Consider the following 24,586-nt stretch of genomic DNA (forward strand, 5'->3'; position numbering starts at 1 on the left):
AAAAAGGGGCGGTCGGGACAGAGAGACAGAGGTTAGAGGGGAGCAGTGTTTCATACTTAAAGTCAAGGTCACTGAATGAGAGAGGTCACGTGGTGCACATGGTGAATATAAAGCAGACTGACGACAGGGCAGGATAAATGTGGTAGGGAGTCTTAGAGCCTTACTGCCATCGAGGGGGTTTCCTGCTAATGTCAGTTAAAGGAAAAAAAAAAAGGGACGCTAAGCAGAATCAATACAAGGATGATATTGTGTTAGATGTTATGCTGATACTACACGGGGATTTCCTGACACTGCTGTTAGCCAGCAACGATTTGCTATGTTGACCGTGTTACTGCGCAGAACTTTATGTTTTGCTATCTAATTGCTAATTGTAAGACTTCTCACAGCTGCCTCGGAGGAAAACCATCCCAAAACCCCCTGAACTCAGGACACAGCCAAACTGTAAAAACAAACAAAAAAAAAAATCATAAAATCAAGTAAGGAAACACATGGGTGTCAGCCAGCGGGACCCTCGGCCAGATGATCTAACTTCCCGAAAAGCTGACTTTTGGGAACTATTAGGCTTCCGCGAAACAGCACTGCAGACACAGGTGCTGAAGCAGTGTCGTCACCACAGATGAATGCTGAAAAGCATGAATGCATGATCATGCCAAACACGATCATATGCTAATGTATGCTTCAGCTGTGCATTGACTGATGTGAAAGCCCAAGTCAGACAGAGTCAGGTGTGACACCGATCAATTGACGTGCTGATTGGAGAGCCTCCTTTAGATCCAATCAGGACCTGGGACAGGATGGAGCTGGTTGCAGCTTATACTGCAGGAGGAGTGAGTTGGATAAACACCAGCTAACAAAAATGTTAAAGGTATGGTAAGCCATGGGGCTTACCAAAAAAAAAAAAGTATAGACCCATACTGTGTCTGGCACATCATCTTATTGTGCAATGTGCAATGTAAATAAAGCATACTGATGAAACAGAATTTGCATAAATGAACAACAATCTGGACCTGTGGATGGAAAAATATAGCTGTGTCATGTATTTTTAATCATATATTGTTCCACACATAGGGAGGTAACCTGAATGCGGGATCACACCTTCGGCCAATTCTGTTTACTCATCATGATAAGTACTTCTCGGGACACGATCATAAAAGTTTAATGGTCTGCTGTGGAGGAAACCCTGATGATGTAATCAGAGTTATCTAAAGAGAAAGTGCATGCCACACATCGTGGGTGTGAAATTTAAAAATAAATAAATAAATAAAACTTCTGTAGTGGGCGGAAAGAAACTGAATAAACCTCGCTGTCCAGTCACGTTATGGTTCATGAAGAGCTTTCTTCATATAACCAGCTGAATGTGTGGATATCTTAGAAGTCGGCTGCTTCCATTTTGACCGCTGTTTCTAAAAGTCGTCTGGTTTGAGTATCCCACTTTTGTGAAAATGCAACACTGACTTTCTGTAGTAACTCTTTAAAGTGAGTTTTTGTAGCCTTTTTTTTTTTAAATTTTCACCTCTGTGACTACAAATCACAGCTGAAGGTTGACACATGCTAAAAGCCAACAGCAACTTCAACAGGTTGCATTTAACCAAAGTAGATAACAGAAAACTGCAGTTCCTTTATTGTCCACTTGATGCTGGCTCGAAACGTGAGTCACGTCCCATTTGCTCCATTGTTAAAATATCCAGCTTAAGCCTAGAAAAAGAAAAGAAAAGAAAAGAAAACAAAACAAAAGTTTTGCCTTCATCGTTAACCAAGGTATGGTGGACAATGTTACCCATACTACTGAGCTCTAAAATTAGAAATGCATCTACTTTTGCTGGCAGGTCTGCGGACACATTTACAGGGTTGGACCTCAGCTGATTCCTGAACTCATGCCTCAACCATGTTTGTGTTGTTGGTGCCACTTGGCGGATTTTTAAAGAAAATTATCTGATCGATAATATGGCCTGCTGTGTGGTGCGGACTTACTTGCCCAAAAAGTTAATGATTCAGTTTTAGTGAGTGAAATCCTACGTAGCATTAATTAGCAGGTTTACAACCTGATGCACCCTGCTAAGCTTGCTAGCATTAACTGATAACTTAGCACTAAGAACTCCCTTCCAAATATGGTTATATCGATCTATCAAATCCCCCCGCAAAGCACAGCGGAAGGTAAAATGCTAACGCTGAGGTTTCAAGCTACGGAGTCTAAAACCCAAGTGATGATATTGTGGCTACATCCATCTTTGATATACAGGTTTTTTTTCTTAGACTCTACAAAAGAACAGTATTAGTGAATGGCTGAGTGTGACTTGCAGTGTAAAATGATTTGAGTCATCAAGATAACTAGAAAGGTAGTGGGTATCAACCGACTTTCAACTGCTGGAAGTTACCTTATTCGTCAGCCAACCGGCTGCATGACGGTAATTCTGAAACCACAGTATACAGCCAACGTGACTGCATCACAACAAAAGGTAGCACAATCTCATACCGACTCCAGGCCCATAACTTATTTAGAATCTGCCATGAGATTTAGGACGCTATATTAGCCATGCAAAGTAGCCAAAATCCAGGTTCGTTTGCATCTTGCCAGAGTTTCTCTACACTCCTGTGTACTCTGTGAAGTGTTGCTTGTGCAGAAACTTCCACAGCAAACAGGAAACTGCATAATAGTATGCTACCACAGGTTTTTTTCCTCTCACAACCATCTGTAGAGAATTACTCTGTTACCTGAAAATCTCACCAAAAGTTTTAAGCAGCAGCTTAATCCTGGCTCGTGTCACTGCCAAAAACACACAGCACAGGGTCAGCTAGTTTCAAGGTGGTAGAGGAGAACCGCACAGAATTCATCCCATAAAAGAAAGTGTGGCCAGCAGTCCACTAAGTACCACACAGAGCAAAAAGATTTACATTTGCAAAAGGACATACATTTTTTCTGGCAGTAGCACAGTAGCCATATTATACACATGGCAGGCGCCTTTTAGATTCTGGCATGATACCTAATTGCAAAAGCACTGAGAGTAACTGTGAAACAGACAGGGCTACAAAACCAAAGCCAAGGGGCACAGAAAGATTTCCACTTATGTCCTGCCACGACTGACTTTTATGCAGGAGATTATTTACAGGTAATGTTTGTGGAATGCATACCTGTAGATCCCGTCAGATATCAAAAACAGAAGAAAAAGGTGAAATGAAACAGTTGGGCAGTGTGAGGGGGTGGAAGGCTGTCAGGCCACATCCGCTCCTCAGGCACAGCTGAAACTGCCTGAGCACAGCGCTGAAACCTGCTCTAAGTGAGATAATTAATCAGCACTTTAGGTTTAGTTCTACTGATATTTTTGCTCCTCGGGTCTACAGTACTGAAAGAGAAAATCTCACTGCTCTAATATAAAATCAGGGACATTTACACAAATATCACCAACTGCTACTAAATCTAACTACAGTTTTTTTTTTTTAAAGATATGCATATATATTAATAGTAAGCATATTTGAGGCCACTTTCCATTTCCATTGTTCTACATTTCAGGAAACAAAACTACTTTTGACTCCACCATCTTTCAGCTAGACCTGCTATTACAAATTTGAAGTTATGGTCATAAAATAGTTATAAAGCAGGTCCACCCTACCTGACATACATTCACCTATATTGAATGGGTTACAGCATATGACTGCATCAATAGATAGAAAGTAAAATTACTGTTAAATTATTCTGCATCCTTTGGGTTAAAATGACTGTTTGTGACCTAAAGACTGTGACCACATGTGCTTTCAAATTCTGTGGAAAAAGTGTCATGCCTGATTTCCTGTAATGCCACTTAAGTGTCCGGCACAGCTCATTGGCAAATCAACATATGAGGGAAGTGGAGTAGGTCAAAATTAGCACCACGTTATGCATGTGCAAGCACAGCAAACACGCTTGAAGCACACCACTGTCTGTGCAGCTGTTTTGATGCAGTGAAAGCAAGGGTGCTCGTGTTGCCATCTGAGGTCAGGGATTTGCACCTTAGATCAGGCCAACCTCTGAGCTGGAAGGGCTACGATTTCAGTCAACGTGAGAATTTCAAGTTTTATCGTGATGCCAGTACAACAATGCCGCTCTCGAATCTGAAGCTCCTCCTGGGTTTAACTAAAGTTAAACTCATCAAATAAGAAAACAAAATACACCAATCAGCTTCCTACATCAGCTTTTGAGCTTGCTGTGTCTGTACTCGAGCTGCTGTCTTACATTACCATCACAATCTTTGTTGTTGCACTGTGAACCAACAGCACAAAGGGAGCGCTACTTTGCAGATGCCTCTGAGAAGCTTGTTTATCTGCGTGCCTTAATAACATAACATGAAAATAGCTGTGAACACCTTATAGGTGAGAAGCCCAGCAGGTGGGATTTAAGGTTTCACAGCTCCATCAGCACTGGTGTTTTTTTGTTTCTAACAGTGGCTGTAAATCACCCCATATGGTCAAGGCACAGTGGCAGGGCTCCACACAATGGCCACATAAACACCTCAGCATAATTACACAAGCATGCAAACACGCACACTCTCTCTCACACACACACTGACACTCATATACAGAGCATCAACAGTGAAAATGGTGCACACTGTATTACATAATTGATACTCCTCTAACAGCCAGTAGCTCCATTTGTCCACTTACAAACCCCCCAAGAGGACACAGTGTCCATTTAAGACACCAAACTATATATAAACACAGACATATTCACTTGAGTCACGCATGCACATGCTCACACACACAGGTTGTTTCTGGATTTATGAGCAGCATGACAGCCGTACATACCTCACTTTGTGGTCCTCTTCGGTCTCTTTCTATGTGTTCCTCAGCTCTCCACCTCTCTTTACATCCTTCGCTCTCTTTCTACCATAGACACACACACACACATACACACACACACACAGTGTGTTTGAATCTGACAGATTTCTCTCAGCTCAGTACTCTCCTTCCTCTCTCTCTATTTCTCAGGGACACACACACACACACTCGCTCACTCAAAAACAGCCCTCCCTCTCTCCCGCCTTTCTTTCTTCCTTCCCTCTCCTGCCAAATAGCCTCTCCTCTCGCTCACTCACTCGCACCAGAGCTGCCTCTCTCCTCCCCACTCCCTCCCTCTCTCCCTCTCCGCCATGCGAAGCGGTGCAAAAAGCCACGCCCCCGCGCTCTCTCCTCTCCTCTGGGCGGCTATAAATGCCGCTGCTGCTATGAATATACCGTCTTTCTCCCTCAGCATCCCTCGCTCCTGCTCTCTCTCCCCCTGCATCCATCCTTCCCCCTCACCTACTCTGCACTACCCCCCCCCCCCCACCCTTCTTTTTCTAAATGTTTCCTAATGACCTTGTATTATTTTCCCTTGCAACACACGACAGCATCCTTTTATTTTCCCCCCACCTTACTCTAATGCAAGATGCAACCGCTGACACACAAAAACACGAAAAGAGCCACAGGATCACATAAAAGGCAACCACAGACAGGAGCGATTGGTACTACTAGTCTCTTTTGCTTCCTGTCTATCGTGCCGGATGTGGTGCGTATCCCCCCCTTCCTCCCGACAGCTCAGAAAAACACGCTCGGATCGAGAGACGCGCACCGACAGCAGATCGCACCGTACTCCGCTGCACAAATTAATTCTACCTTCATCACTAATAGCATTAACACCTGCTCGATGATGAGTCAATCTGCATGGAGCCATGATTAATGGACACCCCTGTAAGAATGCAATAAGTCCCCATGAAATCCATTATGTTAGATGAGTGAACGAGCGGGATACTCTGCACATTTCTTCCACGCGTTCCAGCTTTTATCTGATGAATGCAGGAGGATGAATGCAGTGTAGTAATAATATGACATGGATAAATGATGCTCCTGCACCTGCAGAAGTTGACTGATTTAAAAATAAATAAAAATAAAATAAAAACAGAGGATGGATCTTATACTTTCAGTACAGTAGGTATCACGAACGCTGATCAACGCTGTCTCTGCTCTTCCTCACTGGCAGCAATATTGTTGGGGAATGAGGTTACTAACATCTGGAGCAAGCGCGTTATGTGCACCAAGGGTGCACTTAAACAGAATCAAATCTTCGCCTGCAGGCTGTATAGTATGTCACGGACGTAATTAATCCTCCACCACCAGCACCACCACTGCTGATGTGCTACAACTTCAAATGAAACCTACCAACAAAAAAAAAAAAGAAAGAAAAGGAAATGTGAGGAGCACACAGACAAAGAATCCCTTCTGACTGAAAAGGCTGTAGATCATACACATCCTGCCTCATTATTGATACTGGCAGATAAAGAAAACCACAGGGTGCCTATGCAATGCCATATAAGGTAACCTCTCATCTTATGTTGCTTCTCTGTATGCCGTGTAGCACTTTTGATAGATGGCTGTGAGATAAGTGTCAAAATTGCTGCTAGAATAACAGAAAAGTCTTCTTCACCAGCACATAAAGATATGAGTGTAAATGTAAGAAAAAAAATTGCTCCTGCGTCTTGTAATTAGCATTTCAATTTCGGCTGTTTGAAATCAACACAGTGCTGACGACTGAAATGAAGAAAAATGACAGGAAAGACTCAGAAGTGATGGGCAGTGTGAACAGCTTTATTTCCATTAATTGTAAGGGAGCTGATAATGTTTTGCCCCAAACTGTTTGGTGCACAGTATGCAATTATGAGTCACCAGCTCAGAGTCAGCGTGACAGCATGAGTGTGAGTGTGGAGGATTATGTGTCAGATTGTGCTGCGGTGGGTCAAAACTGAGCATAGGGTTAGTTCAGGCGGGCCATGGAAATCAAGCTCAGCTGAGACCCTTCTACACAGTTAATTGACAAATCTCAAATAGGGCACGCTATTTAAGCCGGTTCAGTCTGCCCACGGTTACTGTGCATCTACAAGCTGCTTTGCAACCCACCTCCACTCCTGCTCCTCTTTTTTTAATGCCATGTCTGACTCAATTAGTGTCATATCCATTGTCCTTAATGCCTGCTCTGTTCTTGCTGCTGGCCTCCCACCTTTGGCTTTCAATACTCATGTACGGCAGGGAGGTGCCAGCATATAAGTTACAGTGGATTTGAAATCATCTTTTGACAATAACAGTCCTGATGGATCTGCATCTACATTTTGAGAGGATGCAGCAATGCAGCTGCAGTTTTTCAAAACTGTTTCCTCAATCCCTCGGTCAGTGCCAGAACTGCTTGCAGGTCCTGTTTCGTGTGTGCATGAGTCTTTAGAGAGTGCGTCAGGGCTTTGTGCAACTCCCTGGGGGCGACCAGGTTGAGTCTCAGCATCGAGTGGACCAGCTGGGAGCGAGCGTTGCCGATGAAAGAGTGCGACAGGAAGGATGCGAGCCCTCCTCCGCCTTTCATGGTGTAGAGAGGGACTCTGACCATTCCCAGGACCTGGAGTCAGAAAGCAGGTGGTGAGGATCAGAGCATGAGATCAGGTAAATCGCTGCAATCAGTTACTCTGGAAGGACACATTACCTCCAAACCGTGATCTGCTGCAGTGGATGCAGCTGCCCTCTCCACCTCCCTAATCTGCTCTTCATCCATCTTCTTCACGTAGAAGTGAGTGATAAGACGTGAAGAGGAGGAGGGGGAGGAAGGAGGGGCAAAGCAAGAATCCACATGATCTTCAACAGAGATTGGCAAAGCCAGGCCCAGCTCTTCTGACAATTCCCTGCTAAGCCCCGACTCAAGGGTCTCCTCCGAAGGGTTAACGAGCCTGAAGTGTGAGAATCAAAGGTCAGCAACAGATATGAAAGTAGATAAACGATGTCAGAGGCACTGCTCTCCTGATAATAAATCACACTCATTGAAAGGCTAATTCAATTTAAAGCCCTAAATTAGTTTGCCTAGGTGATGCTGCTGATCACTTCTCCTTCAAGTCACTAGATTTTGAGTCTCATCTTAGAAAATGGGCAAAACAATATAGTAACAAATGCTCAACCTGAACTGTTACAATAACAATATACCAGACATAATAGACGAAATGCGCAGAGGCTAAAGATACAGTTTCTCTGTGTTTGACAGTGCGCAAAGATGAAAACATTTGCCGAAGTGGTCAGAGTGAGGTTTGAATCCAGAAGAGCACAAGTACAGCAAAAGGTAACAGCTAGCGGGATGTTAAATGCCTAAAAGCTAATCGCTTTGGATATTAGCCAACAACAGAACACCCGCTTATCAACAGCTCTGTGTGATTCTAACATATCAAGTTTGTCATGTTTTCTATTTTTGAATCATTTCAGAGCAATTTATAGGCTTCTATAAAAATCTCTGAAGGAGTTTAGGTGTGTTTTGTACTGTTGCCATAGTGTCAGAGCATTGGTCAACATCCAGACGCACATTTCCATTATCATTAGGAGAACACCGACAACTAAGAGCAGCTCTTTAGAGAGGTTCTTAACCCTCGTAAATGTCACTGGAAGAGACAGAAAAGGCCACTTGCTGTCGTGCAATTAACTGAAGTGACCGCTGCTTTTACATGTATCGTGTCTCAGCAGGTCACTCTCTAACAAAGCTGTGTGGACAGAACTGTGACTGGGCACAGTTGGGAGTCCTCGTTTTTTTTTAACACTTTTATTATCATTATTGGTATCATTATCAATCTTTGTTATGCTTACTGAGTATTTTCTGCTGTGGTGCTTGGATTCTTTTGTTTTTTTTCGATAGAACATGATTGATGACTCATGCACAGCTTAATTGTGGCCCCACAATTAATAATAGGTTAAAATGGTGCTAATATGCATGTTCATATTAATATGGCTAAAGATTTAAATAATGAGGAAAGTGTGAATTAAGGCAATCCTCATGAGCCAACAGTTCAGGCTTCAGTGTTTCTATAAGGGTCCAGAGCGGGAACAGCCCCACCCACGTACTGTTAACAGCATCTCTTCGTGAGGGGCAGCCAATCAGAAGAAAGTTGGCTGAAAGGGAGGGTGAACTTAAAGGGACAGGAGCTAAAACTGGGGCTACATAGAGCCTCAGTATAAGATGAATGAATATTTTGAATTGTGAATCATGGAAAGCTACTATAGTAGATCAAATCAGTTATAAAAACAAAAATGGAAATAAGCAGTAGAGGGCCCCTTTGATGATGCGAGACGAGTCTAGTGCAGAATGAGCTGTGGTTCAAATAAACTCAAACTTTGCAAGCAGAGAAAAAAAAAATTAAGCTTTTTTTTTCAGTTTGAGATGATTTTGCTTCCAACTTGGCACTGCTGCAGAGGGCAGTGACCCAGATGCTGCCTACAACAAATATATGGCTAAAAACAACCATGAAATATAGTGACACACTGTGTCAATACACAGACTTCAAAGAGCTCAGAAATTAAAAAACATTTCTTTTTTTTGCGAAATGCAGCCGTATAACCACATTTCAATAGAACAGCCATCTGTGGCACAACCTGCTCTAATGTAATTCTGGTATAACCTCAAACTCAAAATCAGCCAATAACTATTTGTTTGACTGGTCTAAAGCCTAAGAAAGCCAAAGAAACTCTCAAACTCTCACTCAATTTATCTGGGCATGTGGAATCAGTCACAGTGCCAACAGGCTGATGATTTGAAGATATTAGTTTAGCATTCACAAGCAAAAAAAACCCCATTTTGTCACAAACCAAATGTAAATTTGAAATTTGGCTTGATGATGGCCACTGATACAAAGTGAACAGACTGCCTCCATGAGGGTGACATAATTGTTCCAAGTTGCATATCAGAATTAACACATTCAAGTCTGAGACCATGGTCCTGAACTACAAAAGGGTGGAAAACTCAGGGACGAGTTGCTGCCCTACATATATCAGGATCTCGTTTACAAGCAAGAGGGCAGCAGCGGACTGGCAGATGGATTGCTGTGGCGTCTACAGTCAAACAGATGCTGTACAGCTATTCTGTGATAAGGAAAGAGCTGAGTGTGAAAGGAAAAGTGTTTGTTTACTGGTTGATCTACGCTTCTGCTCTCACTTATGACCACAAGCTCTGGGTGGAAGCAGCGGAAATGAGCTTCCTTTAAAGGTTGGTCCCTTAGCCACAGAGTTTGAGGAGCTTGGACATTCAGGACGCACTCATAGTAGAGCCTCTACTCCTTCACATCAAAAGGAACCAGTTAAGGTGGTTTGGGCATGTCCTGCTGGCCGAAGATGCCAGGGCAGTCCCAGGACACACCGGAGAGATTATGTGTCTTGGCTGGCTTGGGAATGCCTGGGAGTCCCTCCCAGATGAGAAGGAGGAACGGGCCGGGGAGAAAGGGAGGGGACCTGTGGTTAGACTGCTGACCCTGTGACTCTGACAAAAAAATGGATGGATGTGTAGGAATGCCTGCACAAGTCTAAAAGCTAACTAGCAGCAGACCAAATTTACACAACTAACTAGTGATTTGGATGTTTAATGCTGCCAGACTTACATAAGCAGTACAAGTTTTTGAAAGATTTCTTCATACACCACCTGCAGCAGTATATTAAAAACAGAGGCTACATAATTCATATGTAGTTGTATCACTAGAGCTTTCTACTGCTGCCATTTGCTGACGCAGTTTTCCCTTGTTTAGCATATGTCTCTATCATTTTTCAGCCCTGTCTCCTTGCCTCCTCGTTATATAATTTCACTGTGCTGGCAAATGAAACGCCAGAGATCCTGGCAGCGACTACAGTAAATCACAGATACAAAGGCACAAGTGATTCATTTAGCAGAATACTAATTAAGCAGTATGTGACAATCTCAATCTTTACAAATAGGGGTTTACGGCAAGATAAGTCGCTTTAAACAAGAAGCCGTCAGGCACATTTTATCATCGCCAATCCTTGCAGGACGAGGATTGTAGCATCAGTGTTTGAATGTTTGTTCTGAGCTGTAAAGGGTTTCTTTTTTCTTTCTTCTGTGAAGAACAAGAAGGCTTTACAAACCAAAAGCTAAAATGTACCTATGTTTGCAAGGAGCAAAAGCAGCACCAGGAAAGACTCACCCGCCAGGGAAACCCAGCAGACCGTCAAAGCGCATCTGCATCTGTGGAAGTGACACACAGAAATATGCCTGTTCACTCAAAGAGGCAGACATGTAAAGGTGTGTGTGTGTCATTTGAGCTACTCCAACATTTCAGTGTACACACACACACACACACATCTCACCAGTATGATATGTTTGATGGGAATTCTTCCAAACAGCTGAGCTTTCGTGTCAGCGTAGAGCATCACATGACACGCATGCCTGCAGCCTGAGCATGCCAATGCCTCCGCCCTCGACAGCTGTCCACTCGCCATCTACAAGCATACACACAAACACAGTGCTAAATTATACAGTCACAGTTCAGTGCTTCCTGAACACACTGGCTGGATGCCCTCTTTTGCCATGTGCTACCAAAGTGACATCATCCTATTATAGCTGCTCTTTTTGGTCATTTGTTCTCCCTCATATGCTGAGCCAACAGACCTTAATGAAACCTACTGATTAGCCGGAAGGCCTGTGGGCTTGTATGCAGAAAAAAAACACAACAGATCTGAGTGACTTGCATTGGGAAAGCTTTAGCTCCCTCTACTGGGGTGGAGTAAACTGTCGAGTGAGATAATCCCTGTTCCATAGTGAACTTTTCCTCAAAATTTGGAATATGATTATGAATTTTGTCACAGTTGCCTTTCATTCAGTATCATCACCAAGTCAGCACAGAAACGACAAGTCTATCTTCTGAGGATATGGAGAAGTATGTGAGACTGAGAAGAAGAAAGACAAATGAGCTGGGATTGATCAGAGATGTGTGTGAGACTTGCTGAAAACTACAACAAATATTTGCAGGCTGTTCCAGCAAAAAGGAATCACAACTATTAGCATTGGGGAGGGAATTAATTTAGACCTTGGTGGTTTTCATTTTTATGAAATAATTTTGTTTCTGTGTGCAAAGTAAAACAATGTAAGCCATCAAAATAAAACTAGGATGGATCGAAAAGCTGTGTTAAGAAGTGCTACGTTTAACAGCACTTAGGAAATACTTGAAACAATTAGTGGGGGGGGCAATAACTGTCCCCATCTGTATTTCCTCAGATTAATGTATTCTTTGGTTAGCTTTTTAAAATTCTTTATACTTCATTAAAATTGAAAGAGGCTGTAATTTTAAAATGGACTAAACATGCTTTGCTCAAAGTCAGTTATTTAATTTTGATTTTTTTCAGTTTCAGTCTTTTATACTTTAGTCTCTAACTGGAAAAATTATACTAAATCCTCAGCAGCCAGGGTTAGTGTTGTATATTAGCAAACCATATGGGACTTAAGGACACCACCGACTGGAGAACCACTACAGAGAAGAGCCAATTAAGAGTCAGTGAGTCAGAATATTTTTAGTAAAAACCAACAATGAACAGCATAACACACGGTCTAAAACAGGGGTGCCCAATCCCGGTCCTCGAGAGCTACCGTCCTGCAGCTTTTAGATGCATCCTTGTTCCCACACACCCGAATCAAGTGAATGGCTTGCTATCAGGCCTTTGCCAAACATGATGGCATGCTGAAGAGGTAATCAAACCATTTGATTCAGCTGTGTTGGAGTAGGGATGCATCTAAAAGCTGCAGGATAGTAGCTCTCGAGGACTGGGATTGGGCAGCCCTGGTCTAAAATCAAGATTTTTATGATTGAAGTATGACTGCCACCTTCTGACAGTGGTAGCACATTACATCCAAACAGGTGGCAATAAAAATAAGGTGAAATATACAAAAAACTGTCACATTGGCCGTAACATTTTTAAATATTTTTAAACTTTATATCCAGTTGAATATTGGAAACCCATGCCCATTCCTAATTTTGATCGATTGCCTATCAAAATAAATCATGTCTGGCCTATGATGACATTTTGTGTGCTGAAGTGGCTGAAGGTGCAAACACAGACGTTTCTGCAACAGTGTATGAATAAAACACATCACAATGTAATCCACAACTGAGAAAATGTTAATAAGCCCCAAACTTGTTTTTGCCTACAGCTGTAGAATTCTTTCCTCTGATCTGCCAAAAATATATATGTTTAAGTTTATTCCTTTTTTTCAGTTTTCCTGCTCAAATTTGGATCCATTCTTTGCAGTTGTGCGCATGGATGTTTCAAAGATCCTTAGATGGCTCAACAACTACTAAAGCTTTCACTGTTAGTTAAAAAGGGATGGTTCACACATCACATGATTTTTCTTTTACTCAAAATGATCCAAATGAGTGACTTGATGATGACAACAAAACAGTTATTAAAAATCTATAAAGAACATAAAAAATGTAGTAGTAAAATGCAACACTGTTGCAAATAAGAGAAGAGATTAGTACACTTTTGTTAATCGTAGGATTTAGCAAGTCGAGCAGAAAAATTAACGATTTAACTGGAATTAACTACTTTAAAACCATAACCCGGTTTAGGGCAGCGAAACAGGTTTAGCCGGTGTTACAGGTTAACTAGTTTTTACGTTAACGGGTTAGATTTGTTTACATATTCCGCTCTCCGTGTTTCAGATTTTGGTTTCCCAGATTCGTCATTTTCACCTAGCGGTCGTCTCTATATGCCAGTATGACACACAGGTATAAGTATCATCTTCAGACAACAATGAAATTACTTTTTATTAAAAAAAATAAAATTATTTGATATTGACACGTGTATGCATTTGCACGAGCTGGAGATGGAGACCTTTTTTGACGAGGTGTTTAATCTTGTCAAACCATATGACATACGACCACTCGGTGAAAATGACGAATCTGCGGATCCAACATCTGAAACACGGATATGTAATATGTAAACAAATCCAACCAGTTAACATTAAAACCAGTTAACCTGTAACACCGGTGTTGTGCCAAAAAGTGATTGCCTGCCAAAAATTGATTTCCAATGTTTCTGTGTATTTTTTATGTGTAATATCTTTACGTATCTTCGTAAATAGACTTCGGTGAACAGGGTTTATAAAGGGGTTATATATAGAATTAAAAAATTATCTGTTTTTCAAGTATCTTTACAACTCTGTGTTATTGTACTTACATTATAACCAATCCGGTCCTTTATCCCCACTTAAAATATTTTTACTGAACTATTGTAATATTTGCTGCCATTTCTTCTGTCCTCTTGGCCAACTTACTCTTACAAAAGACATTTTTAATGTTAATGAGATTTTTTTAACTGCATAAATAAAGGTTATATAAAAGTCACTGCCAAAAACTGATTGCGGCTTCTACCTTGTTACACGAATGTTGTTTGTGGCTCAAGATGACTTTATGTCATCCATAAGGGATGCATTTGACATATGTTTCACATATTATAGCCCAACAAGTTACTTATAGCAGTTTAAATACGAGCAATCAGTTTTTGGCAAATACCGGAAATCAGTTTTTGGCACAACACCGGTCACCGGCACTCTCCGTTGCGCTTAGACTTTCCCATCGTTTAGCAAGCTAAAATGCGCGGTAAAGGCTGGGTAAGCATGGACGTTATAAACATGAGAGTATATTTCCCCAGCAATAAGTTCTCTTAATAACTGTGTGTTTCTATTTGTTTATTTACGGAGCCTTGATGTCTTAATTAACATTCAAACACTGTTATCGTATACTTTCAACACGAAATACAGGTTAGTGCCACGTTTTGTTTTTTAAATTTCGGTCAAACAATATTACTCCTAATCAAAAATTAAGTAAAACCGCTTTTTTTTTTAATAAGTCACACGTATTTACCTCTGTTCTATATTAAATGCTGTCTCATTCTTCAGTCAGCAAAGCCTTTTCATAACTTTAGGCTTTTCCGATGACGTTCTGGTCGTTGATTGGCTAAGCGTAGCATGTGGTTCCGCTTAGGTAATACGACTCCCCCGGTCGACCAATCAGCTTTGGTTAGTAGTAGCCGTTCAGCCGATTCATCTCGTTTATGCGTCAGGGATTGAAGTGTGTACATGCTTCCGTTAGTTCTTGTGATGCACCGTGGAAGGTAAAGGGTGGCAGTCTTAATCGCTCTCTGCATAAGTGCGAAAGTATTTGAAGAGAACACAGTCCGAGGGAGCCTTCTAGGTTGATAGCTAACTAGCTTCTACTACCGGTGACTGCTAATAGACGGTGTTAAACGACCTGGTTAAAACTTAAGCAGGTAAGTTAGCCACATGTGTTGTTTTGATATTATACACTGGCCTATAACACGATTATTACAGAAAAGATTTAATGTACTGTTTAATGTTACTATAGATGTATGACGTGTTTCATTGTAATTATTGTTATTTAAATGTAATTCATTTTAGTATCTACGCTTGTGTATTGTGTATATGTGTATCATGTAAAACAGTTTAGGAAATTTAAGTGATGAGAAAACACTGCGGTAATAACGTTAGTAATAATAGTAATCTTATTTGGTTATCCTACTTCAGGTGAATGAGAATGGCGCAGGGGATACCAGACGAGGTGCTGATGAACTCGGCTCTGATAAAAGAATTGGCAGAGGAGGCAAAAGACTCAGCCGTTACACAGGGTGTCCTAATGAGGCTCCAGGAGACCCCCAACTCATCTGAGGTGCGAATTATACACACATGGGGCGGTTGTAGTTTAGGAGGTAGAGCAGGTCATCTACTAATCGGAAGCTTTGATAGTGGCTGGCTGCTCCAGTCTGCATGCCAAATGTCATTGGGCAAGATACTAACCACAGGTTGTGTGAATGTGTGTGAATGTTAGATAGAAAACACATATAAAAAGTATAGAAAAACTTCCTGTATGAATGGGTGTGAATGGGTGAATGAGTCAAGTTGTATAAAGTACTTTGAGTGCTTAGGTAGAGTAGAAATGCACCATATAAGAAACAGTCCATTTACCATTTACATGTATCCATAGAACACATTTCAGATTGCTAGAAGCGCTTTCATTGGTTTTTCATTGTTGGATAAGTGTTAGTATAGTTATATAATCTTAAAGAGGGAATGTGTACTTGTGAAACTCATATAAAATTTGCAAGTCTGCTCATGTATGATTTTGAATCGTCTTATTATATTTGTTCCTCCCCCACCCAACAACTGCACCTGAAAGAGTAAAGCCTACAGACCATGAGAATACATTTCCTCAAAATATTCATTCAGGGGAAGATGCTACATATTTGTAACATGTAGTGTATCTTTCTAATATTATACTTTTCCTGGTGTTAGGTTTAGTGAAGTCACGTAACAAAGCATGTTCCCTTGTTGCTTTTGGATTATGGAACTACTGGGAACATGTTGACTGACTAATTCTTAAACAAACAGGTAACCAGTGAAGGGAGGCTAAAATTTCAGTAATCTGCCATGAGCAAAGCCGTGAAGTAGTTTTTCTTAAAATAAATGCTTAAAGTAAAAAAAAAAGTAAGTAAAGCTTTTTTTTCAGCATCTTTAACAGAATTCATATGTTAGGTAATAAGCCTCAACAACAGAGATCACATACCAGTGGGATGTTAAACCGTTGCTGATGAAACGGCCGTGTTGAATGTGAAGTCATGTTAGGAATTTGTTCTGCCTTAGGGCACAGGATTTCAGAGAGATCTTTATTAAGCCCGTGTTTTGAGTCCACAAGCCATCTCCAATGTTTGTCCAACAGTTTTTTGTTTTTTTTGCTTTTTTTTGTTTCCCCTGGTCAGCAGTCTTTTCTCACATTTTACATCTTGTTTTTCAGGTGGTCTCCTTTGCTCCATTCACACTGTTCCCCACACCTGTACCCAAAGCTGTGTTCTCCCAGGCTCTGGCAGTGCAAACACACTACAACACCCTGGTGGACAAGATTAGTCAGGATGCAGACTTCCTACAAGAAGCTTTGGCTAGGTAGGATGCATTATGACCTCATGTATGTGGTTAGGCAAAATTCTCATTATTGTCACAGTCTCTGAAGTCTGTCTTCAAATGACCCCTTAGTTTAATTCAAAATGAATACACTCTGATGAAAAACCTGCTGACAAGATTTTAACAAAGTGTCTGTTTACAGCACCATCACTGTGGATGATTTCACTGCAAGGTTGTTCAAAATCCACCAACAGATCCTTAAAGAAGGAAGGTCACAGGTACGTCAGCACAGCCGTGATGACACTGGTGTTAGGGGGAGCTCAGGAGGCAGAGTCTGCCAGATGGAAGGTTGGCGGATTGATTACCCAGCTCATCAAGTCTGCAGTTTCCTTAGGCAAGATGCTGAACCCTGAGTTTCCCCCAGTGCATCCAGTGTGTGCGAAAGTTAGACAAGGCAGCTTGGATGCGTTTGTGTGTTTGGATGAATAGGGTTTGCAGTAAAAAGCACCTTTCAGTTAGAACAGAAAAGTGCTGCATAATTACCAGTCCATTTACCATCATCATTTTACTTGAGCTGTTTGGGCTCTAAGGCCTTGTTGTGTTGCTAAATCCAACAAAGCTGTTTGGTTGCACTCAGTAAGGATTCAAAGGTAGTGAAAAGAAAGAGTGTATAAAAAAATCAAACAGTTTCTAGTTAAGGAAGATTGGACTTCAAATAGAGTATTTGTAGAATGAACACCTTGGGCCATCACTGCAGGTGTGAGGTTGTGTAAACGTTTACAGGAATGATCTTTCAGCCTGCCTGTTCCTGTGTGGTGTAGGCTGTTTTGGGTTACATCCACCACTATGTGTTTTCACCATGAAAACCTTTCTGTCTTGACTTCTTTTTAAAAAGTTGGAAATGGATCGATGATGCAGGATCTTTTCTTTTTGGGCTTCATATGCTAGCCATTAAATCCTGAGAGATTTCTTATGAAAAAGAAAGACAGGGAACGATGGGGAGGGGGAGGGGTGAGAGTCAAAAGCTATATTTTGGCTAAAACTAAAATCTTGTTTCAATTATCAGCTCTTTTGCTTTATTGCTTGACAAAGTTCTTCACAATTTTCTAAAACTCTGTGACATCTTTAGATCTGCTGTTGCATAGGATGAAGAAAACCTTTAGGTTCTTACAACAGTGTAGCTGGGACCATAAAAATCTATTAATGGATTAGAAAGTGACCAAATGCTGCAGCTGGGATTCTTTGCCTTTGTTACAGTCCATTGTGTTGGGTCTCAATCGGTCTGACTACATGCTGGACCAGAGAGAGAATGACACACCATCGCTAAAGCAGATAGAGATCAACACCATTGCTGCCAGTTTCGGAGGCCTTTCATCACGCACGCCAGATGTACACAGGTAAGCAGGTCATTTATGTTTCCCCAATATTCTGTAGGTTAGCTACTAGAACTCAGTAGTAAGAGTGATCATGTTGGCCAAGACCTTCAAATATATTTACTGTCATCTTTAAAGCCACTGTTTTACACAGCTGCTTTACTTTTATTTTTAAAAAAAGAAAGATAAATAAAAACCCCACATTCCTTTATTTCCCCTACAGTTGACACCAGTCTCTTTGCTTTGCTGTCAGTAGGTTTGGGATTTAATACAGTTATAAACAATCTATAAAAGATAGACATAGCCTTTGTGTCTGAAAAATGAAGCCACTGCAGAAGTTCTTTTAATCTGCATTCTTTTCAATGGCCAAGAGGGGGCGCCTCTTGTGGTTGTGAAAAGATACTCCGTTGTATAGACGTCTACATGAAAATGCCCCTGTTATGAGTTTATAGGCTCATTAATTTCATGTCTTATTAAATACAATATAAAGTTAATTTAATATAGACTATATAAGGCAGGGTTGATCGACAAGTTGCTAGCGTATGGCTGTGCAGTTTCCCTCAGTTTATCAGTTTCAAGGTGGCGAAAATGCTCATCTTAAGGCGTCACAGCGTGACTTTGCTAATGACTGGGGGAGGGAATGGTGGTGACTGTGTCCGTCTTTTATTTACAATCTTTATTTAAGATGAATGAGTGAGAGTGAGACTGGATTGTTCGAGGCATGGTCAGGAAATAATGATGCATAATGTGCTGTGATTGGGTTTGCTGAGAGCGCTTACAATCTTGCTTGACAGACATATCCTGAAGATGGCCGGCAGGCTGGAGGAGAGCGAGCGTATCCTGGATAATAATCCTGCAGCTGGTCTGGCCAGGGCTATTGCCAAAGCCTGGGAGCTCTACGGATCAGAGAAGTAAGAATGAAATACATCCATCGAGTGCATGCCAGACATGCTGTTGATTGCTCTTTGCTTTATTCACTTGGTCTAATTATGTCACCATACATGATGAATTAATTAGTATATCCAGAATAAAACATCTTACCGGTGGAGCTGTACATTCAAACACTGCTTCTGCAGGTGTGGTTGCTCAGTGCATCATAATATTACAAACATTTCTTCAGGACAACAAAGGCCAGTGACAGTTTTGGTAGTATGGGGCACCAAAAAGCAAATCATTTCAGTTAAAATCAAAATCGTGAGAACCAAATGTCCAGAAATTTTCAGGTGCAGTTGTTGTCGTTGCAGAGCAGTCGTCGTGTTCTTGGTGGAAGACGTCCAGAGAAATATCTTTGATCAGCGATACGTTGAGTATGAACTTTGGAAGAGGTAGGTGTTACATGTGAAGGGTTAGAGCTCTCATACCTGCATGTTTTCTTTGTGTGGAAGTTCAAACATTATCTTAAAGCATTTGAAGAGTTGTGCTTTTCACCAACCTGCTGTGTTTCAGAAACATTCACGTAATAAGACTGCGGTTTGAAGATGTCTTTAAAGCAGGCTCCCTTGATCAGGACAAGAGGCTTTTTGTGTAAGTCGATTTCTGTCAGCTCACAATGCACTGAAAGATTATTTAAGTGTATTATTCTCAAACAAAAACTATGAGTTACGCATAGCAGTGGTCCTTAATGTGTCTTTTATGTCGGTTTCACTTCAGGGACAGCAAAGAGGTCGCCGTGGTGTATTTCAGGAATGGTTACATGCCTGACAACTACACTTCTGAACAGGTCCAACTTTTGATTTGCTCTCAGAATGATTACATCAAAGAGTTTAGTTAAAAACACTAAAGTGAAACCTGCAGACTTGCTTAAAGTGATTCGTATTCATGAGAAACTGGAACGTCATTATCATCCAGTTTATTTCTTTCCCTGCTTAACAACACCAAGTCTGGCCCTGGTTGGCTGATATAAGTGACAACAGACCTCTGTGCTGTTTGGTCAGGAATCTCAACCACGAGAAAGTTTGTACGAACGAAGCTAAAAAACCTGTGACAGAGTGTAAAACGTTATTAGCAGCAGTGAAATAATATTCCAAAAGTTAGTGAAATGGTAGAGGCTATTTTATGGGGGAAAAATTCTTGTCCCAATAAACGGAACTTTTTAATACTGAAATACATCTAATGATAAAAAGACAAGCAGAGAATTCATTGTCTGTTTTCAATTGCAGAGCTGGGATGCTCGTCTTCTGATGGAGCGCTCTCGAGCTGTGAAGTGTCCAGATATCAGCACTCACCTGGCTGGTACCAAGAAGGTTCAGCAAGTGCTCGCCAGACCTGGAGTCCTGGAGAGGTTCTTCCCGGACCAGCCTCAAGCTGTGCAGCAGATCCGAGCCACGTTCGCCGGCCTCTACACTCTAGACCTGGTGAGAAAAAGGACACGATTTTTTCATTGTTTGGAAAGTTTGGCATTAGATAATCCTCACTGGGGTGTTGCTGTTTGGTGTAAGCAATATCATTCACATTTTACTCCTCTGATTTATTTCTCTGTGGTTGCGCTCGTCTACAGGGTCCAGAGGGTGACAAAACGGTGTCAATGGCCTTGGCAGCACCAGAACGGTTTGTCTTGAAGCCTCAGCGAGAAGGAGGAGGTAAACTGAACTTTTTAATAAAGCACACCTAATGTTAACACCAGAAACAAATAATGGAACTTCTGTTTTGTTAAACTAGGGAAGCTTAAGCAGTGCATGGATCTGCACACACATGCAGCATTTGCTTGCATTCCATGTATGAGCTAGCCTCAGTCAAAACAGTGGTGACACATACATGACTGCCTGCTGTTTTGCATTACTGTGTATCTACTGTGATTCATGCATGCTGTACTGTGACTAAGATAATAGTGTATATGAGACACACTTGACAACAACATTGATTAGGATGTGAAAAAGCTACCAGATACAAGTTGTCAACAAGTTATGGCTGACTAACCACCCTGCCTTACATCACTCTGGGCTAATACTGTAAAAAGCAATCATTAGTTTTCTTTGTAATATCAGATCATTTGTTTTGATAAATACATAGGTCAGTATCAGGGTTCATATGAGCTATTTTAGCAGTAATTTTACACCTCCACTATGATAGTATTTAGCTGTTAATCATGTTAGCAAGGAAGCTAGGGTTTGTAATTCATTCTTAATTTAGCCACGCTGCATGAATCAGAATCAGGTGGTGATTAGTTTGCCATTTGGATGATAACATTTTTGAAAATTGCAGTTTAATTTATCAGCCAATCATAAAATCGTATTTCTTAGGCTGGCTTTTAAGGAAGGAGAAAAGGTATGCATCAGTTGGCTGGGAAGAAAGATGGAGGTGGAAAGGATGTGCAGCAGGTTAGGGTGGCAGAAACAGAAATGTACTAATGAGTGAAGAGAGTGTGTTGATTAAATGGAAGGAGAGCTTTGAGGAGCTGAGAGAGAGAGGAGGACGGAGGAGGGGAGTTAGTGAAGAGGAGAGGGCAGTCTGACCAGACCGTTTAACACAGTCTTGGAGACTGAGAGGATCCCAGAGGAATGGAGAGGTGTAGTAACTACAGAAAGATAAATCCAGAAGCTATGGGACAAAGTTGCTGAGGCTAGGTTAAAAAGAGAGGTGGCGATCAGTGAGCAGGAGTGTGGCTTCATGCTGAAAAGACCACAACAGATTCTCTGGAGAGAAGGTGAGGGAAAGTCAGCTGAAGCGAGACAGAATACATGTGTGTGAGTCAGAGGGAGGCAGGTATAACAGTGGAGATACAAGGAGTAGAGATAGTGAAGGTAGATGAGATTTAATATTTGGGGTCAACTATCCACAGCAACAGACAGCACACAAGAGAAGTAAAGAGGAGAGTGCAGGCAGGGTGGAGTAGGTGGAGACAAGTGTCAGAGGGGATTTGTGACAGAAGGATAGCAGCAAAAGTGAAAGGGAAGGATTACAAGATGGCAGTGAGGCCTGCTATGATGTATGGTTTGGTGACAATGGCATTGACAAAAAGACAGGAGGCTGGGCTGGAGGTAGCAGAGCTGAAGATGGAGCTGTCAGGCAGGAGGAAGAGAAAAACCACAGAGATTGATGGATGTGGTGAAGGAGGACATGCACAGGGTTGGTGTGACAGAGGAGGATGTTAGGGATACCGTGACAAAGAGGCAGGTGATCCACTATGGCAACCCCTAAAGGGAGCATCTGAAAGAAAGACTACTTGAGGCAGTATTTGTTTAATATTTTTTTATTTTAGATATGTAGCAACTTGCTTGTACTAGCAAGCAGGCTAGCATTATCCAACATAAGCAGGAAAAAAACCCGAAACAGCCAAATAAAGATCTCTCCATGCATCAAATAGCCCACTGATGTTAACACCAGTGGTTTGTCTGTCAGACTGGCTGGGTGTAGCCAGGTGTGGTTCATTGGGTAAAACTTAACTTTCTTTTGGCTAATTTTAAAAAGGGTTTTACAAAAGTTTGTTCATCTGGTAATGTGAAATAATTCCTAGCTAGCCATGTCCGTTTTATCTATACTTTATATTTTAAGTGTAGTATTGTTTTTCTAGGTAACAACATTTATGGATCAGAGATCTGCCAGGTCCTGGAACAAGTGAAGGAGAGTACCGAGCGTACAGCCTATATTCTGATGGATAAAATCCATCCCACCCCTGTAAGGAACTACTTGATGAGACAAGGCAGCCCCCTGAAAATAAGCAACTGCCTCAGTGAACTGGGAGTGTTTGGAGCATATGTAAGGTATGTGACCACCATTGCACTATTAAACAGCCACATACAAAATGCATTTAATATGCATTTTGTATGTGGCTGTTTTTTTTTTTCAGAAGTATTTGCAGATTCCCAATGTGGTGGTTGTGTTTAATTTTAGCCTTTTCTTTGTTTTCTTACAGGCAGGGTAAAGACATGGTGACAAATGAGTGTGTGGGCCATCTGCTGAGGACCAAGAGCTCAGAACACTCAGACGGGGGCGTCGCAGCAGGAGTGGCCGTGCTCGACAATCCTCTGCTGTTCTGAGATTTCACACTCCTGCCTGCACATACAAACCACAGTGAAGTCACAGCAGAAACATCTCATTAAAAAAAAAAAGTCTTTGTTTATTTTTTTAATAAATTCAGTAATTAAGTTAAGAACAGTGATTAAATAAATTGTTTCTTGCATTTTTGAATTAATGATTGTTTATAAGAGGCATTATTTAAGAAACATGTTTAGAGGATCTTTGTAAGCCTGTATTTACTTTAAAAGAAGGGAAGCACTTCTTCATTCTACAGAAAAGGTGACACATTACAGATGAGTTCATAAAAAGTGTCACTGTCACTCTTTCAAGGCTCTGTCACTTTTTCTTTTTTACTGGAACAGCATGGTAAAGTAGGCCTAGGCTGCCATCTTGTGGCAGTGTGTTGTTACTACAACATATGAAATTGTGTTTCTATTGGAAATATAATTCAGCGCCACTGAGCCGCTCTCTCAGTTACAAACTGAACCTGTTTTTTAGACATATAAATCACTAAGCACAGTGAAGCTTTTGATTTTGTAAAAGTGTTTCTTATTCAAAATGCACATTGACTTTTATAAGGTTGAAGAGCAGTTAGCAGTGCATTCATGGACGTCTTTTAACTATTAATTGAAGAATCTTTGTTCATGATGGCATGAACTAGAAACGTGAGCTCCAGGTGAGACTGCACAAAAGAACAAGTGTCCTTAAACTGCATCAGCTGATGACTTCTTACAATTTTATTCTACTCTGTGGTTTTATCATTGAACGTTTATGTCTTTGTGTACACATACTAACACAAGCTACTGTAACTTAGAGAAGCTCAGCAATATATTATTAAGTACACAAACAGTTACAGGTGCTGGACTGTTTGAAGGCCCCACTTTGGATCACATGAAAGACATTCAGTTTTTTTTTTGTTACAGGCATTGAAGGGTTAATGCTGTTAATTGCGTAGTACAGTGACAGATAACTTGGTGAAGTCGGTGCACCTTGTGGACCAAAGAATAATATCCAATATGATGCAAATGAAAAAAATAAATCTTATGACTAAGGCTGCGCTTTCTTTTCTGTTCATTTACCTAACCCTAGCCCCAAGTAGTGAGATCAGGTTCACATCTCTGATCATAGAAATCGTGGACTTTTCAGGAGATGCATTTAAAAAAACTAAAACAAGAGTAAGATGGGACAGTTAGAAGAAAATAAGAAATGTTCTCAATTCATTTTTAATTAAATAAATTGTTCCCATATGTCTATATGCTGGCAAACACTGGCAGTAAGAAACATGGTTTTAAATAGCTCTATATGGCATTACTAGCACTTTGACCTTCAGATAGACCTTCAGTCTATTAATGGAGAGGTCAGAGGTCAAATGTGACACAATATCTATACACTACCTTCTACATTATGGCAATACACAGCAACTTTTAAGAGTCATAGTTTCTAAGTTATAAGGCTTTTTGCCAATTTTTTGACAGATCATGACACTGACCTCGAAGACCTCTGTGGATGTTAGGTGAAATTAAATGGATTGGTCACATGAGCC

The 24,586-nt window shown here is 41.1% G+C and overlaps 3 protein-coding genes across 4 annotated transcripts in view; 1 reads left to right on the top strand and 2 right to left on the bottom strand.

Moving 5' to 3' along the window:
* LOC116315621 (SLIT-ROBO Rho GTPase-activating protein 3-like) overlaps positions 1-5,008 on the bottom strand; it is a 33,036-nt gene extending 28,028 nt beyond the window's left edge. Inside the window, exon 1 of the mRNA XM_031733962.2 lies at positions 4,777-5,008. The gene's annotated coding sequence lies outside the window, so the exon portion shown is untranslated. The remainder of the gene's footprint in view (positions 1-4,776) is intronic.
* A 1,565-nt stretch (positions 5,009-6,573) lies between these two features.
* zgc:103759 (U8 snoRNA-decapping enzyme) lies at positions 6,574-14,737 on the bottom strand. 2 transcript variants are annotated; one of them, XM_031733965.2, is made up of 5 exons: positions 14,667-14,737; positions 11,116-11,247; positions 10,953-10,993; positions 7,475-7,715; positions 6,574-7,390 (listed from the first exon to the last, which is right to left on the bottom strand). In XM_031733965.2, the coding sequence occupies exons 2-5, from the start codon at positions 11,245-11,247 to the stop codon at positions 7,145-7,147; spliced, it is 660 nt and encodes a 219-aa protein (XP_031589825.1). In that variant the 5' UTR covers positions 14,667-14,737; the 3' UTR covers positions 6,574-7,144. The 2 variants fall into 2 exon arrangements, with proteins under 2 accessions (XP_031589825.1, XP_031589826.1); XM_031733966.2 differs by lacking the exon at positions 14,667-14,737 and adding an exon at positions 11,417-11,476.
* A 108-nt stretch (positions 14,738-14,845) lies between these two features.
* On the top strand, positions 14,846-24,095 carry gss (glutathione synthetase). Its single transcript, XM_031733963.2, has 13 exons — positions 14,846-15,072; positions 15,347-15,488; positions 16,611-16,756; positions 16,917-16,992; positions 17,972-18,111; positions 18,882-18,998; positions 19,332-19,412; positions 19,534-19,611; positions 19,738-19,807; positions 20,247-20,441; positions 20,585-20,666; positions 22,598-22,787; positions 22,940-24,095. The coding sequence occupies exons 2-13, from the start codon at positions 15,351-15,353 to the stop codon at positions 23,061-23,063; spliced, it is 1,437 nt and encodes a 478-aa protein (XP_031589823.1). The 5' UTR covers positions 14,846-15,072; positions 15,347-15,350; the 3' UTR covers positions 23,064-24,095.
* The last annotated feature ends 491 nt before the right edge of the window (positions 24,096-24,586 follow it).

This window comes from Oreochromis aureus, linkage group 20 (assembly GCF_013358895.1).
Source record: "Oreochromis aureus strain Israel breed Guangdong linkage group 20, ZZ_aureus, whole genome shotgun sequence".
Classification (NCBI taxonomy): Eukaryota; Metazoa; Chordata; class Actinopteri; order Cichliformes; family Cichlidae; genus Oreochromis; species Oreochromis aureus.